This window comes from Somniosus microcephalus, chromosome 14 (assembly GCF_052327205.1).
Source record: "Somniosus microcephalus isolate GS21.2 chromosome 14, FLI_Smic_1.0, whole genome shotgun sequence".
NCBI classification, from domain to species: domain Eukaryota; kingdom Metazoa; phylum Chordata; class Chondrichthyes; order Squaliformes; family Somniosidae; genus Somniosus; species Somniosus microcephalus.
In genome coordinates, this window is record NC_141000.1 from 106,584,805 (window position 1) to 106,603,415 (window position 18,611).

At 45.6% G+C, this 18,611-nt stretch overlaps 1 protein-coding gene and 1 long non-coding RNA gene across 3 annotated transcripts in view; one reads left to right on the plus strand and one right to left on the minus strand.

The window, feature by feature from the left end:
- chaf1b (chromatin assembly factor 1, subunit B) overlaps positions 1–18,611 on the plus strand; it is a 51,956-nt gene that overhangs the window by 17,408 nt on the left and 15,937 nt on the right. For both annotated transcript variants that reach the window (XM_086007141.1, XM_086007140.1), the window contains exons 7-8: positions 8,525–8,603; positions 13,869–13,962. In XM_086007141.1, the coding sequence (XP_085863267.1) occupies positions 8,525–8,603; positions 13,869–13,962 (173 nt within the window). The remainder of the gene's footprint in view (positions 1–8,524; positions 8,604–13,868; positions 13,963–18,611) is intronic.
- LOC147107811 (uncharacterized) lies at positions 15,460–17,705 on the minus strand. Its single transcript, XR_015080889.1, has 2 exons — positions 17,432–17,705; positions 15,460–16,578 (listed from the first exon to the last, which is right to left on the minus strand). It is a non-coding gene; the product is annotated as an uncharacterized LOC147107811 (long non-coding RNA).

Genomic DNA, 18,611 nt, shown 5'->3' on the forward strand with positions numbered 1-18,611 from the left:
GCTGGCTCCCCTTTGGTACTTTGTGGCTGTTTGACAACGTAGGCAGGCTATTTGATTGAGTTGGGGGGGGCAGGGAGGGAGCAACGCCATTGAGTCTGATACTGTTCTCCTCATGCGTTGTCACGTGCACTTCCAGCAAGAAGGCACTGGACAGCTATCAGGACTGAGGGCGTCTGCTCACTTTTATGCTCCCTAACTTAAGGGTACTGTGACTAATTACGACTCCCCTAATGCCGCCTTGGTTCAGATCACCTAACACTACAGAATAGAGATAGAATCTTCCTGGCCTGTATGGGGATGTTTGTGTGCTAAAGGTATCGCAGTCCTCCTTGAACTGACTAGGCAAAAGTGAACAGCATCTTGAGGATATATTTTCATCCATCTCGGTTCTTTCAGAGATTTAAAAAAAAAAAGGTTTATTTTCTGATTTCCGCCCCACCCCCTCCCTCCTCATCCCTGGGTAATGCTGGTATGTTTTTGATCTTCATCTTTTGAATTTTATTCTTCCGATTTGTTTGATAACTGACAAGTGTGGGTTTGAGCCTCCACTGAATTGACTGCAGGTACCTGGAGCACCTCAGGAGCAGCATGGTGATCAACACAACTCACCATAAAATGTGGGTTTATTGCCACCATCCTCCTGAACACATGCCATACCCCATTTGAATCTTGGTTCCACTATTTGGAGGTACAGTGTGCAATGTTCCTCCTAATTCTTTTTGGGTGTGCGGGCCCTTTAAGGGGCTACGCGGCCCATTTACAGTTTTGCGCATGCGCGAAACTTAACATTGGCAAAAGCCAGTCCCGGGCTGCGTGGGACCGGCAGAGAGCCGCGCAGCTTATAGGGAAACGTTGATGGAGTTGTCATCAGCGTCTGCTTGCGCCTCTCAACATAGCTGTGATATGCACCAAGCCTCGGATATGTGAGTGCGTGTTCCTAGTTCCAAGTAATGCCTTCCAGCAGCTGTCGTCCCACCTCTGAGCTTTTCTCAGGTTCTTCCACCAGGAATAGCTGATGTCAGGCAACTTGCAGCGCGTCGGATAGACAATCCAGGTCTAAACTGTGTATCGGGCTTGTTTGTCACATAGAAACATAGAAGATAGGAGCAGGAGTAGGCCATTCGGCCTTTCGAGCCTGCTCCGCCATTCAATGAGATCATGGCTGATCATCCAAATTCAGTACCCGGTCCCTGCCTTCTCCCCATACCCCTTGATCCCTTTAGCCTGAAGAAATATATCCAACTCCTTGAATATATTTAATGAACTGGCCTCCACCGCCCTCTGTGGCGGAGAATTCCACAGGTTCACCACTCTCTGGGTGAAGTAATTCCTCCTCATTTCAGTCCTAAATGGCTTACCCCTCATCCTTAGACTATGACCCCTGGTTCTGGACTCCCTGGCCATCAGAAACATCCTTCCTACATCTAGTCTGTCCAGGCCTGACAGAATTTTATAGGTTTCGATGAGATCCCTTCTCAATCTTCTAAACTCCAGTGAGTATAAGCCCAATCGACACAATCTCTCCTCATACGTCATTCCTGCCATCCCAGGTATCAGCCTGGTGAATCTTCGCTGCACTCCTTCCATGGCCAGAACGTCCTTCCTCAGATAAGGCGACAAAACTGCACACTATACTCGAGGTGCGGTCTCACCAAGGCCCTGTACAACTGCAGCAAGACATCCTTTTTCCTGTACTCGAACCCTCTTGCTACGAAGGCCAACATACCATTTGCCTTCTTAACCGCCTGCTGCACCTGCATGCTTACCTTCAGCGACTGGTGCACAAGGACACCCAGGTCTCTTTGCACTTCCCCTTCTCCCAATCTATTGCCATTCAAATAATAATCTGCCTTCCTGTTTTTGCCACCAAAGTGGATAACCTCACATTTATCCACATTATAGTGCATTTGCCATGTTTCTGCCCAATCACCCAACCTGTCCAAATTGTACTGGAGTTTCACGACATCCTCCTCACAGCATACCCTCCCACCCAGCTTTGTGTCGTCTGCAAATTTGGAGATATTACATCCAATTCCCTCGTCCAGATCATTAATATATATTGTGAACAGCTGGGGTCCTAGGACCGATCCTTGCGGTACCCCACTAGTCACTGCCTGCCACTCGGAAAGCGACCCGTTTATTCCAACTCTTTGCTTTCTCTCCGCCAACCAGTTCTCTATCCAAGTCAATACCTTGCCCCCAATCCCATGTGCCTTAATTTTGCACACTAATCTCTTATGCGGGACCTTATCGAAAGCCTTCTGAAAGTCCAAATACACCACATCCACTGGTTCTCCCTTATCTATTTTACCAGTTACATCCACAAAAAATTCCAGTAGATTAGTCAAACACGATTTACCTTTTGTAAATCCATGTTGACTTTGTCTGATCCTGTCACTGCTTTCCAAGTGCTCTGCTATTACATCTTTTATATTGGACTCTAGCATTTCCCCCACTACCGATGTCAGACTTACCGGTCTATAATTCCCCGCTTTTTCTCTACCACCTTTTTTGAATAGTGGGGTAACATTAGCTACCCTCCAATCCATGGGTACTGTTCCAGAGTCTATCAAGTTCTGGAAGATGACCAGCAATGCATCTACTATTTCTAGGGCCACTTCCTTAAGTACCCTAGGATGTAGATTATCAGGCCCTGGGGATTTATCGGCCTTCAGTCCCATCAATTTTCCTAACGCCATTTCCCTACAAATACTGATTTCTTTCAGTTCCACCCTTTCATCAGACCCTATGTTCCCTGGCATCTCTGGGAGGTTATTTGTGTCCTCCTTTGTGAAGACAGAACCAAAATATGTATTTAGTTGGTCTGCCATTTCTTTGTTCCCCATTATAAATTCCCCTGATTCTGACTGCAAGGGACCTACGCTTGACTTCACCAATCTTTTTCTCTTCACATATCTATAAAAGCTTTTACAGTCAGTTTTTATGTTCCCTGCAAGCTTACTCTCATATTCTATTTTCCCTTTCTTAATTAATCTCTTTGTCCTCCTTTGTTGAATCCTAAACTGCTCCCAATCCTCAGGATTATTGCTTTTTCTGGCCAATTTATATGTCCTCTCCTTGGATCTTATGCTATGAACTAACCAGGGGGCAGGCAATCTTAGATCTGGTCCTGTGTAATGAGACAGGATTAATAAAAAATGTCCTAGTAAAGGATCCCCTTGGAATGAGTGACCATAATATGGTTGAATTCCAAATTCAGTTTGAGGGTGAGAGAGTTGGATCTCAAACCAGCTTACTGAGCTTAAATAAAAGAGACTATGAAGGTATGAGAGTAGAATTGACTAAAGTGGACTGGGAAAACAGATTAAAGTGTTAAGACGGTACAAGAGCAGTGGTCTACATTCAAGGAGATATTTCACATCTTTCAAGAAAAATATATTCCACTGAGGAAAAAGGGGAGTAAAAGAAAAGACAGCCATCCGTGGCTTCGCATAAAGCAATAAAGGATAGTATCCGACTGAAAACAAGGGCATATAAAGTAGCCAAATCTAGTGGGAGGATAGAGGATTGGGAAGCATTTAAAAGCCAGCAAAGAATAACTAAAAGATTAATTAAGAAAGGGAAGATAAACTAGCAAAAAATATAAAAACAGATAGCAAGAGTTTCTACAGCTGTATAAAAAGAAAAAGGGTGGCTAAAGTGAACGTTGGTCCCTTAGAGGATGAGACCGGGAAACTAGTGGTGGGGAACATGGAGATGGCAAAGACGCTGAACAAATATTTTGTATCAGTCTTTACAGTAGAGGACACTAAAAATATCCCAACACTGGACAAACGGGGCAATGGGGGGTGGGGGGGAGGAGCTAAACACAATTAAAATCACTAAGGAGGTGGTACTCGGTAAAATAATGGGACTTAAGGCGGATAAATCCCCCGGACCTGATGGCCTACATCCTCGGGTCTTGAGAGAAGTAGCGGTAGGGATTGTGGATGCATTGGTGATTATTTTCCAAAACTCCCTGGACTCGGGAAAGGCCCCGGCAGATTGGAAAACTGCTAATGTAACACCCTTATTTAAGAAGGGAAGTAGACAAAAAGCTGGAAACTATAGACCAGTTTGCCTAACCTCTGTGGTTGGTAAAATGTTGGAGTCCATTATTAAGGAAACAGTAACAGAGCATTTGGATAAACATAATTTAATAGGACAGAGTCAGCATGGTTTTATGAAGGGGAAGTCATGTTTGAGAAATTTGCTCGAATTCTTTGAGGATGTAACATACAGGGTGGATAAAGGGGAACCAGTGGATGTAGTGTATTTGGACTTCCAAAAGGCATTTGACAAGGTGCCACACAAAAGATTACTGATCAAGATAAAAACTCACGGGATTGGGGGTAATATACTGGCATGGGTGGAAGATTGGCTATCTAACAGAAAACAAAGAGTTGGGATAAATGGTTCGTTCTCAGGCTGGCAATCAGTAACTAGTGGTGTTCCGCAGGGGTCAATGCTGGGACCCCAACTCTTTACAATCTATATTAATGATTTGGAGGAAGGGGCCGAGTGCAACATATCCAAGTTTGCCGACGATACAAAGATGGGAGGGAAAGCAGTGAGTGAGGAGGACATAAAAAGCCTGCAAAAGGACATAGACAGGCTAAGTGAGTGGGCAGAGATTTGGCAGATGGAATATAATTTTGGAATGTGTGAGGTTATGCACTTTGGCAGAAAAAATCAAAGAGCAAGTTATTATTATCTAAATGGAGAGAAACTGCAAAGTGCTACAGTACAAAGGGATCTGGGGGTCCTGGTGCATGAAAACAGAAGGTTAGTATGCAGGTACAGCAGGTGATCAGGAAGGCCAATGGAATCTTGGCTTTTATTGCAAGGGGGATGGAGTATAAAAACAGGGAAGTCTTGCTGCAGTTATACAGGGTATTGGCGAGGCCACACCTGGAATACTGCGTGCAGTTTTGGTTTCCATATTTAAGAAAAGATATACTTGCTCTCGAGGCGGTTCAGAAGGTTCACTCGGTTGATTCCGGAGATGAGGGGGTTGACATATGAGGAAAGGTTGAGTAGGTTGGGCCTCTACTCATTGGAGTTCAGAAGAATGAGAGGCGATCTTATCAAAACATATAAGATTGTGAGGGGGATTGATCGGGTGGATGCGGTGAGGATGTTTCCACTGATGGGTGAGACTAGAACTAGGGGGCACAATCTTAGAATAAGGGGCTGCCCTTTCAAAACTGAGATGAGAAACTTCTTTACTCAGAGGGTGGTAAATCTATGGAATTTGCTACCCCAGAGAGCTGGGAAACTGCAACATTAAATTGCTTTAAAACGGAGATAGACAGTTTCCTAGCAGATAAGGGAATTAGGGGTTACAGGGAGAGGGCAGGGAAGTGGACGTGAGTCTAGGTTCGGATCAGCCATGATTCTATTGAATGGCGGAGCAGGCCCGAGGAGCCGTATGGCCTACTCCTGCTCCTACTTCTTATGATCTTATCCCTAATTTCCCTTGTTAGCCATGGTTGAGTCACCTTTTTTGTTTTATTTTTATGCCAAACTGGGATGAACAAATTCTGTAGTTCATCCATTCGGTCTTTGAATGTTTGCCATTGCCTATCCACCGTCAACCCTTTGAGTGACATTCCCCAATCAATCCTACCCAACTCGCTCCTCAGACCATCGTAGTTTCCTTTATTTAAATTGAGGACCCTAGTCTCTGAGTCAACTACTTCATTCTCCATCTTAATGAAGAATTCGATCATATTGTGATCGCTCAGACCCAAGGGGCCTCGTACAGCAAGATTGCTAATTAATCCTTTCTCGTTACATAATACCCAGTCTAAGATGGCCTGATCTCTGGTTGGTTCCTCGACATATTGGTCCAGGAAACCATCCCGTAAACACTCCAGGAATTCCTCCTCCACAGTGTTGTTACTAATTTGGTTGGCCCAATCTATATGTAGATTAAAGTCACCCATGATGACTGCTGTGCCCTTATTGCACGCTTCTTTAATTTCCCTTTTAATGCCATCCCCAACCTCCGCCTTACTGTTTGGAGGTCTATATACCACTCCCACTAACGTTTTCTTCCCCGTAGTATTTCTCAATTCTACCCATACAGATTCCACATCATCAGAGCTAATATCCTTCATTACAATTGTGTTAATCCCTTCTTTAACCAGTAATGCTACCCCACCTCCCTTTCCTTTTTGCCTATCTTTCCTGAATATCGAATACCCCTGGATGTTGAGTTCCCAGCCTTGACCATCCTTGAGCCACGTTTCCGTAATCCCAACCAAATCATATTCATTTACCTCTATTTGCGCAGCCAATTCATCCACCTTATTACGAATGCTCCTCGCATTAAGACATAAAGCCTTCAGGTTTGTTTTTTTAACGCTCTTAGACCATTTAGAATTATTATTTACTTGTGCCACGTTTGATTTAAACCGTTGATTTCTCTGACTGCCACTTTTGGTTTTTCTCCTTCCTATCTTTTGCTTTTATCCTTGTTTCCCTTTCCTCTGTCTCCCTGCTCAGGTTCCCAACCCCCTTCCATTTTAGTTTAAACCCTCCCCCAGAGCACTAGCAAACACTCCTCCTAGGACATCGGTTCCAGCCCTGCCCAGGTGCAAACCGTCCGGTTTGAACGGGTCCCACCTCCCCCAGAACCGGTTCTAATGCCCCAGGAACTTGAATCCCTCCCCCTTGCACCATCCCTCTAGCCACGTATTCATCTGAAATATCCTTCTATTTCTACTCTGACTAGCACGTGGCACTGGTAGCAATCCTGAGATTACTACCTTTTGAGGTCCTATTTTTTAATTTACCTCCTAACTCCCTATATTCCGCTTTTAGGACCTCATCCCGCTTTTTACCTGTATCGTTGGTGCCTATATGCACCACGACAACTGGCTGTTCACCCTCCCCTTCCAAGATGTTCTGCAGCCGCTCTGAGACATCCTTGACCCTTGCACCAGGGAGGCAACACACCATCCTGGAGTCTCGTTTGCGGCCGTAGAAACGCCTATCTATTCCCCTTACAATAGAATCCCCTATTACTATAGCTCTACCCCTCTTTTTCCTCCTGTGCTGTGCAGCAGAGCCACCACTGGTGCCAGGAAGTTGGCTGCTGCTGCTTTCCTCTGATAAGCCATCCCCCCCAACAGTACTCAGTGGTATATCTGTTTGAGAGGGGGATGTCCACAGGGGACCCCTGCACTACCTGCCTGCGCCTAGTACTCCGCCTGTTGGTCACCCATTCCCTTTCTTCCTGTCCAACCTCTACCTGCGGTGTGTCCAACTCCGTAAACGTGCTATTCACGATGTCCTGAGCATTGTGAACGCTCCACTAGGCATCCAATCGCAGCTCCAGTACCACAATGCGGTCTGTCAGTAGCTGCAGCTGGATGCACTTCCTGCACATGTAGTTGTCAGGGACACAGGAAGTGTCCCTGAGTTCCCACATATCGCAGGAGGAGCATACCACGTGGCCAGGCTGTCCTGCCATGATTTACCCTTTAATTAATTGAATTTAAATTACACTACAGTTAAATGGTTTACCAACAGTCCCCGCTACACCAGAGAGACCTTAGTACCTATAAACCACGGAGTTAAAGTTTAAAAAAAGAGAGAAATACTCACCAACCAATCACTTACCCGCTTCCTGGTGACGTCACACTTTGATTACTTTTTACCTCTCTTCCCCCGCTGCTGAATTGGTAAGCCTCGCCTCGCTGCTCCTTTTAAATTCGCCGCGCTCGCTGTTCCACTCCCAGGTCCGCTCTGGTCGGGCCTCGCCTCGCTGCTCCTTTTAAATTTGCTGCGCTCGCTGTTCCACTCCCAGGCTGCTTAATCTAGTAAGGCGGTTTGACAAAGAGACGCGCTCGCTGTGCGGCTGATGTCCCCCCTCCAGGGTACTCTGACGGGTCGGTGTGTGCTGGAGTTCTCCCTTCCTGTATCTGTTTCCCCCTTTTGCCTCAAATCCACCTTGTAGTTTGGCCCCGAGTCTTGCACTATTGCAAGCCTAGGGTTTCTGAACCACAAAGGTTTGAAAATGTGTCTTGTATACCAAGAAAAGACCCTGCTTTGATTGTGTTCTAATGGTCCATAATGTGAACTTGTACTTTTCTAATTTGTTAACGCTAGTGTATTATATCCAACTGGCGTCTTAATCAGTAATGTCGATAATTTATCACAGTTTTTCCAAGATTCCCATTACCTGGTCAGCTTTGGCTTAGTGTATATAAGATTAATTTTCTTTCACTTTCAATGCCCGAGTAGTTCCATAATTAACACCCTGATATCCACGCAAAATCAATTTCAAAGCCATGTTAACGTCAGCATAATCTTTGTGATTTTTTTCAGAAACAGCTCGTGAGTGCCTTTTATTTTTGCTGTGGGAAATAGCAGCAGTTTGAATATATTCATTTTTATTTGTTGGTGTTTGGGCATCAATTATATTAATGATTTTATATGCAACAGTATTACAGTTCAAATTTCTGAATAAATGCAAGGTATTTAAAGCATAACCTTGGTTTCTTTTGTTTAACAGGGTTATGCGCGTGTACAGCACACAGACCAGGCGGGTAGCCTTTAATGTCAGCAAGATGTCATCTGCTTGTGAAGGGGATGTAAGTCATATTGTAAGAGAGGTATTTGATCAGGGAGGTTCTCTTTCCATAAATTCGTCATGTAGAGTCCTGTTCATGATGGCTAATTCTTTAACCACACGCGTGGCACATAGGCCAGTGTTACTCTTTCTCTCTCCTCTGTGGCTCCAGGTGAGGTGGCTGGCAGTCAGCTGACTGGCGGTGCGTTGTGGCAGGGCGAGTGAGCCACCTGTTTTATTTCCTGCTCTCGCGGCGCTAGACAGCAAGGATTTGAGCCCCACTCATCTTGCCAAACCTGAGACATTGCCTTTTATTTCTGTCCTTTGCCTACTGCCCTCCAACCATCTCTCTCATCGTGTTGCTGCATTCTGCTTGGTGAAAGCAAGGTGCAGCTGCTGGTACAGGCCTCAAACTCTCGATCCTCTGATCCAGCGGGGAGAAGGCTGACAAGCTGACAGTTTCAAGGGGCTTTCTTTTTCCTCCACACTAACATCCCCCCCCCGCACCCCCAACCCAAGATGCTGCATTTCATAGACATTACAGCATTTGGTTCATTGTGCCTGTGCCATGCTAATTCTTCAACTGTGTCTACCTACTGTATACTGCATCTGTTTTCCTGCCCCTTCCTGTGTCTTTTTAATAATAGAACTAGTTAATGTCCTGTGGCACTGCACACGGGGAGTCGAGAGTAAGTGTGGTCTTCAGGTGAAGCAGGATTAGAGGGTGGTCGGGGGGGGGGGGGGCGGGGTGGAGAATTGGAGCAGGTTGTGCAGATATAATTCAGTCATATTGTAAAGTCCTACATTCTGTCCTTAGTGTTGGGAGTTTAGTGCCTGGAGTTTCCGTGGGTGGTTTTTTCCAATCTCCCACCGTAACTTCGGCAGAAATCCCAGAGGATTTGGTGTTGACGGCCATTTCTCCGGAGGTTGTGCCGGGAAATCGGGGAACCCCTGTGGAAATTCTACCTCCTAGGTGTTTCTCAGCAGTAGGGGCTGAGGAGCTGGGAGGTGCGAAAGTGAACGAGTCTGCGATTATGTTACCCGTAACTAATGAAGCTGACTGAAAAGCCTGTTAATTCTGGGGTTTCGTCTTTCGATTAGGCACTGTACAGCCTTCCAGACTCGACACTAAAGCTCAACAATTTCACATCATAACCTCTGCCCCCATTTTGTTCGGACAGCTGCTGTTGCTGATGATTCTGATATTCCTTTTTACGCCTACCTCCTCTAGACCCATCTTTTGCTTCTTTACTTGTCCCATTATCATCTCGTTGCGCCTCGCACCATCATACCTTTTGTCATTTAATCTCTCCTGCCCTCCATCCTAATCACAGACCTTCCCTTTGCCTCTTCACCCCCCTCCCTTTCCCTGCCCCCGCACTTGCTTAAAACCTGTTAACATCTCCAACTTTTTCCGGTTCTGACAAAAGGTCATCGACCTGAAACGTTAACTCGATTTCTCTCTCCACGGATGCTGCCTGACCTGTTGAGCATTTCCAGCATTTTCTGCTCTTATTTCAGATTCCCAGCATCTGCAGTACTTTGCTTTTGTAATTCTGGGGCTATTTGAATGCTGCACGACCTGCTTTTTACCACTAGAGTCACTGCTGACGTGTGTGTGTGTGTGTGTGTGTGTGTGTGTCTCTTGTGGCAGTAAACTAGCACTGGAGCACTATAATATCGAATGGAGCCTTCTGGTGAGTTTCAGGGCCTGAACAAATTGATATAATCTGGTCCTGGGACTCCCTTTGTTGTACTGAGGGAGTGCCGCACTGTCGGAAGTGCCGTCATTCGGATGAGACGTCTGCCCCCTCGGGTGGACGTAAAAGATCCCATGACGCCATTTCGAAGAACAGCAGGGGAGCTCTCCCCGGTGTCCTGGCCAATATATATCCCTCAAAAAAAAAAAAAAAAAAAAAAAAAAATTGAATCAGATTATCTGGTCTTTATCACATTGCTGTTTGTGGGAGCTTGCTGTGTGCAAATTGGCTGCCGTGTTTCCTGCATTTCAACAGTGACTACACTTTAAAAGTACTTCATTGGCTGTAAAGCGCTTTGGGACGTCCTGAGGTTGTGAAAGGCGCTGTATAAATGCAAGTCTTTCTTAACATGGCTTGTTGTCCTGCCACCTCCACACTGGGATACTAAATTTGCATTCTTCAGTCTTTGATCATTCGCTCAACAACAACAACAACTTGTATTTATTGGAGAAGGCAGGGACAGGGTACTGAATTTGGATGATCAGCCATGATCGCATTGAATGGCGGAGCAGGCTCGAGGGGCCGAATGGCCTACTCCTGCTCCTATCTTCTATGTTTCTTTTTTGTTTATATAGCGGCTTTAAAATGTCCCATGGCGTTTCACAGAAGCGTTATCCAAACAAAATTTGACACCGAGCCACATAAGTAGATATTAGGGCAGATGACCAAAAGCTTGGTCAAAGAGGTAGGTTTTAAGGAGCACCTGAAAGGAGGTGAAGAGGTTTAGGGAGGGAGTTCCAGAGCTTGGGGCCTAGGCAGCTGGAGGCACGGCCGCCAATGGTGGAAGTGATTAAAATCGGCGATGCTCAAGAGGCCAGAATTAGAGGAGCATCGATCTCTCTGAGGGTTGTGTGACTGAAGGAGATTACTTAAATTGCTTAAATCCTTCCCTTATTATGCATATTGTAAATAAATGAGGGCTTAAAAATAATGATTTCAGGTTCTGGCCAGTCATTGTGGAGCATGTTTCTCTTTCCCATCAACGGTACAAATCATGTGTTGCCATCTGTCTAAAGTACACGACTACTTTGTGCTGTGACTGTGTTGCGATATCGTTTTAACAATTTTAAGTGCCGAGGCACTTTTTTTTAAATGGGATTTTTTTTGTTTTGATGTGCTTGCCTTTGGCCTGCTCCCTTGAAGGGAAGACCATAGCAGAGCTTTGTGTCTAGGCTAGTGGCAGCCCCTCTGGTACAGTGCCTCAGTGGCCATTACTTGCGCGAGGACATGAGCACTGAGTGTCAGCAGGTGACTCAAACCGCACGGCTTATTGTCTCGCAGCTTCTCCAGCAGAGATCATTCGATAGGGACCACGAACTCAAGGTGTTGTTTTTAATTAAAAAAAAAAAAAAAAAAAATTCTTCTTCGCTGCCTTATTTCCTCCACAGCCACCTCAGGCGAAATTGACTTACTCGGTACAGTCCAGAGGTTGAACCGGGGCCTTTCCCGTCCGTTTTGTTCAGTTGTCACGGCATGTTATGTGTATTTACTTACATAACCATGGACCTACGTTTGTATTAACTACGTATCTTTCCTTCTGTTTGAGATTACATAAATGTGCACCACTGCAATGCTGTTCTCTGCGAATAGGATCACCCGGTAAACTAGAAATACCAGTGGCTCTGGATATGTTGCAAACCTCTTGTGAAGCATCTTGGGCATCTTTCTACATTGAAGATGCTATGTAAATGCACGTTTCTGTTGTATTCTTGTTTTTACCATTTATTGAAATCAAAAAGAAAAAGACTTGCATTTCTATAGCGCCTTTATCACAGGACATCTCAAAGTGCTTTATAGCCAATTAAGTACTTTTGAATTGTAGTCACTGTTGTAATGTAGGAAATGCAGCAGTGAATTTGTGCACAGCAAGCTCCCACAAACAGCAATGTGATGATCAGATAATCTGTTGTTCTGCTGATTGAGGGATAAATATTGGCCAGGACACCGGGGATCTTTTATGTCCACCTGAGAGAACAGACGGGGCCTCAGTTTAACGTCTCATCCGAAAGACGACACTCCCTCAATACTGCACTGGAGTATCAAACTAGATTTTTGTGCTCGAGTCCCTGGAGCAGGACTTGAACCCACAACCTTCTGACTCAGAGGCGAGAGTGCTACCCACTGAGCCACGGCTGACCCCTCAAATCAAGATGGTTAGGGATTAAAGGCCGTGTTGGAGATTTTTGTTTTGTGCAGTTGTTACACCAAAACACCCATCACTCCAGCCCGAGGTAGGCTCCACTAACTCCTCATGCCCCAGAGAACTGACTTCAAGAGCCTTGTGCTCATTTTCAACTCCCTCTGCGTCCCTCCCTATCTTTGTGATCTTCTCCTATACTTGTTCATTTCTTGTTTCCTGCTCCTTTGGCTCCACCATTGATAGCTGCTTCTTCAGCTACTGCGTCCCCACCCTCTCGAAGCCCTCTCTCAATGGTCCAGAACTAGCTGGAACGGCGCATCTTGTGGCGAGCGCCCTGAATTGGATTTTTTTGCCTCGCCTTTCAGGTCGTATTTTTGCACCGCAAATTGCTGGAACTGCAACAGGGGTATCTGGGACCTCCTGACACAGGGTTTATCTTGTTAAAGAATGACATTTAAGGATGGAGAAAGAAACAGGAACGATGATCGAGTGAAATAGAGTCAAGTTAGATGCAATAAGAGAAATAAAGAGGGAACGAAAGGTTGGATTAAGAGAGAAAGAGAAAATAGAGACAGGAAAAGTACGAAATCTTTTTTTTAAAACTTCCTAGAAACAATTTACTACCTGCAGGAGTGAGACTTCACGGTTTCAGTTGTTCCCTTTCAGGGCCTCCAAGGCTGATTTTCAAGTCATGTCACTAACTGGGTCCCTGCGACGTGAAACCCCAGCCCTAAGTGGCTGCAACGCGATTCATTCGTGTTTACAGTGCAAACGCAGCAATTATTTGACACTCGTGGGGAGGTTGACGGTGAGCTACAGTTTGTGCGAGGCTCACGGCGGAGCGGTGCAACCTGTCCCGCAATTTGTGGTGATCCGCAACTCATGGTGCAACTCGCCACAAATTGCTTGGTTCTTTACCCATTAATAATGGCGGGCGCCTTGAACTCGCCATTATTTTTCCAGTAATTGCCGAACCATTATCTCTGACTTGCCACCTTCCTCCCTGGCTTCAAAAGAATCCTAAAAAAACCTCCCTTTTGACCGTGTCTGAGATTGATAGCTTCTTGTTAACTTAAGGGACGTGGGCCAAAGGCGGGTATATGGAGTTAGGTCACAGATCAACCATGATCTCATTGAATGGTGGAACAGGCTCGAGGGGCTGAATGGCCTACTCCTGTTCCTATGTCCTTGCCCCCTCCTTATCCCTCTCGCTCTGTCCTGCTTGGTGTCCACTCGTTATCCACTATGTTTTACGTGAATCTTTACAAATGAGGAGTGCTATACAAATGTAAGATGTTGGTTGTTAGAAAGCAGTTACTTCAGGATTGTTCAATTGCTAGAATTGGAGTTCGTTCATTCATATTTTGTTGTTTTGAACTAATCGCAGACCAAGAGCTATCGAATGTTTCATGATGATGGCATGAAATCGTTCTTCCGCCGACTCACCTTCACACCAGATGGCTCTTTGCTTCTCACTCCAGGTAAGCAGTTCTGCGACGCTTGTTCATGCTTTGTAGAGTGATGGAAGAGCGGTTACTTCTAGAATGCACGAGAAATGTCCACGCAACTGTTTCAGTACTTGTAGGTCTTTTATATCCAGTGTCCTTATGTTCCTTGTTACATCATGGAGTTGAAGAACTTTCCTTGATGGGTCAGTGATCAGATGCAACAGTTGGTGTGATATTGAACCATACAGACTAGGAAAGTCCTGGTTTCAGTCCCTCCCTGGCCAGTGCGGAAGTACCTGATCGCCAAGGCGGCAGTAGTGAGGGTACAATTGCATTTGAGGACGAGAGGAGAAAAATAAGCCAGGACTTCTGTTCCTAACAGCTCTATAATGACGTGTGTTGTAGACTGCACGTTTGCGGATGTGATGTCAGGTGCAGTTCCCCCCCCCACCCCCCACGCAGTCAACTAGCCTGGAGACATTCACTACTTAGAGTCACACATGAAGATTGTGCACTTGGGCATGGTATGGGAGGGCTGCTTGCAGCTGTGGAACTGTACCCCAGTGTAAATCAATGCCTTCCAGAGAGGAGGGAAGAAATTTGGGGGCGGGGGAAGAAAAACACTTCGGGAGGTTAAAGGGAATCTGTAGTGGGTGTCGCAGCTGATCCTGCTTTGGAGAGCTATCTTGCTCAAAACGGCGTTTGGCTGACTTGCCAGTGCCAGAAACGTAACTGGACCAGCCACATAAATACTGTGGCAACAAGAGCAGGTCAGACGCTAGGTATTCTGCGGTGAGTGTCTCACCTCCTGACTCCCTAAAGCCTTTCCACCATTTACAAGGCACAAGTCAGGAGTGTGATGGAATACTCTCCATTTGCCTGGATGAGTGCAGCTCCAACAACACTCAAGAAGCTCGACACCAACCAGGACAAAGCAGCCCGCTTGATTGGCACCTTAAACATTCACTCCTACCACTGGCGTACCGTGGCTGCAGTGTGTACCATCTACAAGATGCACTGCAGCAACTTGCCAAGGCTTCTTCAGCAGCACCTCCCAAACCCGCGACCTCTGCCACCAGAAGGACAAGGGCAGCAGGTGCATGGGAAGACCACCACCTGCAAGTTCCCCTCCAAGTCACACACCATCCTGACTTGGAAATATATCGCCGATCCTTCATTGTCGCTGGTTCAAAATCCTGGTCCCTCCCTAACAACACTGTGGGAGTACCTTCACCACACAGACTGCAGCTGTTCAAGAAGGTGGCTCAGCACCACCGTCTCGAGGGCAATTAGGGATGGGCAATAAATGCTGGCCTTCCCAGGAACAAATTTAAAAAAAAAAAAAAATCTGCATAGTAGGAATTGCAAGCTGCTGGAGCGTCATCCTGCAGTTATTTAAAGGGGAAACAACTTTGAACAAAGTTATTCCTAAACAACAACCGAATGGTGTTGAGGGTCTTGTAGCGTGCTTAATCACCAATAAGCACCGGTTCACAAAACTTCAAATGCCAGATTGGAACATTAAAAGACTTCTTTTGAATTATAATGCAGTTTTATTTACAGGTGCCCTAGAAAAGTGTACACAAATCATTTTCTAAACCATAAGCAGCATTCAGCAACTATCGAACTCTCAAAAGGCAGGTACAGTGACTCGGGCTCCCCTAAAGCTGCTGCCTCACCCAGTACTGCCTTACACGCCCAGCCTTCCCGACACCATTTCTACAGCCTGATGTCTCAGTCACATGACTGCCATGATGCAAACTAAGTTCCTTTTATAGAAGGTCTGCAGCATATGTTGCAGAACTTTTAGCAACCAGCAGATGGTAGCATTCTTCTCTTGGCTTGTCATGGCAATGAGGGCTGATGACAATGTTATACACAACCAAATAAGATTTGTAATTCAAAGTTCTGAGATAACAGGCATGGCTTAAAAAGGTGCCAGCAGAGCATTGTATGCTGCTCATCACTGGAATCACAATGCTTCGGTGATGGAGGATACATTTCCTTTCAGGAGACTAGGGATGAAGTGCTAGTAAGCATCTTGAGAGAGTTGATGAATGTTGGTGAAGGTACCACCAGATTAGAAACCAGCTAGAGTCCCCAAATTCAAGAAGGCAGATAAATCTAATCCTGGCAACTGCAGACTCATCATTTTAAAATCTGCATATGGTAAAACGATGGAATCGATTATCGGGAACAAATGTAAGGAGTACCTCCTGAGAATAATCTGATAAATGCAAGCCGACATGGCTTTAGAAGGGAAGATCTTCCTTAACTGACCTTGAATTTATTTTTGTGGACGTGATATCCTAAGTGGGCATTGGAAGCTATACGGCGTGGCATTTTCAGATTTCGAGGGGGGGAAACAAAAAGTAATTGATAAAGTTCTTACTGAAAGTGAAAGCAGTGAGAATTCGAGGTAAAACACTGGGCGTGGAGATGGAATTAGCTGAAGGAAAGAAAGAAGTGGATACTTGATAAGGAAGCGGTGTCTGAGTAGGGAGAAGTACTGAGTGGAGTGCCCATGGTCTGGTGCTGAGGCCCCTACTGTTCCTAATCTATAATACTGATTTAGACTTAGGAACCCAATGTAAACTGGTCAAGTTCACAGATGACCAGGTGTCGTTGAAGGATGAAGCAACCAGGAACCTACAAAAGAAATAAGATAATAGCAATTGGGTAAATCAGTGACAGATGAAAGTCAGTGCAGATCAGTGTGAAGTACAACACATTGACAGGAAAACTAGATACTGCGTGTACACTAGGGATGGTGTAGAAATAGCCATAGTTGAAACAGAAAGGGATCTGAGTGTGTTAGCTTTGGCACTTAACATGTTAAATCACAGTGGAGCAACATTAAGCAAACTTAATAGATTGTTGAATCTTGTTGTTTGGTCACTAGAGGATAAGTTAGAAGCCATCACGGTCACCTTGAGTACTACCTTTAGTTTTGGCCAACACTCAACATGTCGGAAACATTCAAGCCATGGAGGCAGAACAGAGCAGAGCCATAAAGCTGATGCTGGTGTCAAAACAATTGAATCACTATGAGCAAAGAGTGGGGAAACTGGGGCCTCTTCAGCCTTGAAAAACATTGACTGAGAAAAGACCTTATAGAAGATATTAACTGGTACAGATAACTGAATCTGGAGCAATACTTCAAGGTATGCCAGGATACTAGGACAAAGGGTCATGAGTTAAAGCTATTGAAAGGAATGATGCCAGGGATAGGTTCTTATTGATCAGAGGAGGGTAATGGAGACAAAAACCTTAGTCTCAGCTGGGGAATAGAACACTAAGGGGTAGAAAGTGGTATGTATTGTTGCCGACTTTCGGGCGTAAAATGGGAGCAAAACAGCAGTTAGGCAGTGGAATGGCCTACGCCTAATCTGCGCGGGCGTTGGTTCCACTGACAAATTCACGAGGCCCATCTTTTTAGGTGTCCTAGGCAGACGCCTAATACCAGCGTTCAATCCCTTAAATATGTAAATTAGGGACTTACCGCCTGTTAAAGAATCACTTTTCAAAATTAGTCAGCAATGAGCGGGGCAGGCATTGGACACCCCCCGACTCCACAGGCGTTGCAGTCGGCCTCCCCCTGTTGCCGTTTCCCAAACCCCCTCCTCTTGCGGGATTTCCCCGAGGGCCTCTGAGTCGCAGCATCCCAACATCGAGCTGCTGTTGAGCTGCCTGGGGGAGGGGCCTGCGAGGCTTGCTTCTCCTGAGCAGGCATTGGAGAATCTGGCGCGCCCGGCGGCCCTCATGATTCCTGGGAAAATGAGTTTCACAAATCGGGTTGGTCTGATCTCCGTGTCTGATTCTCTGAGCCGTTTGGTCATAGCGTGAGGCTCAGTGCAGGGATTGAAGCCTTGCAAAATCAGCTCTTGTATGTGTTTGAATAACGTTTCTTACAATGTTGTAAGAGGATTTACTGTTTTATTGCTAATTAAATTAGCATGTTTTTTTTTCTCTGTGCACGTTTAAATTGGAAAGCTTTTGGTGTTCCATTTTTTGCTCAGAGGTGGGAACTATTTTGAATATATGCAAATTTTCTTGGGTCCTGTTGTTCAAAACAAAGTTTAGCTTATTTTTGTGTTACGAACAGAATTTAGTTTTAGAAGCTTGCGATTTATGGTTAGGCTTGTTCAAAAGTCTGCGGCATTCTAATCACCGTTGATCCAAGACTGCGCTGTACATTACTGCGCCCACCCACCGTTTGCAAGAGTTTAGCGTCAAACTACAGCAAAACTCTGCTGCGCATCATCCAAGTGGGTCACGTTCGCAAATCATTCACAGACCATTCATCCTCCAACACACCAGAGGAAGGCAGCTGGGAGTCTGGAGTACGGCAGTAGGAGGAAGCGACGTGCCACGGTGCCATCTCTTCAGGCAGCCACCATGCCACAAGTGGAGCGGTGAAACCTTGCACGCGATTCTGCGAGAATGTTGCTGGAGGAGGCGAGCCTCCCGCCAGAAATGGCAGAGACTCCCGGGCAAACATTTCTACAAACCCGTATCAAAAATGTTGGGGCTGTACCTCCTGCGCAGCCATTGAGAAACTCCTGATGTGCATTTGGCAGAGGAAGAGGAGGTGCAAGGGAAGCTTGCAGTCCAAAAAGGCCATGTCATTATTAATGAAACAAGTGACAATGGGTCATAGAAATATTATTGTCCATCACTGC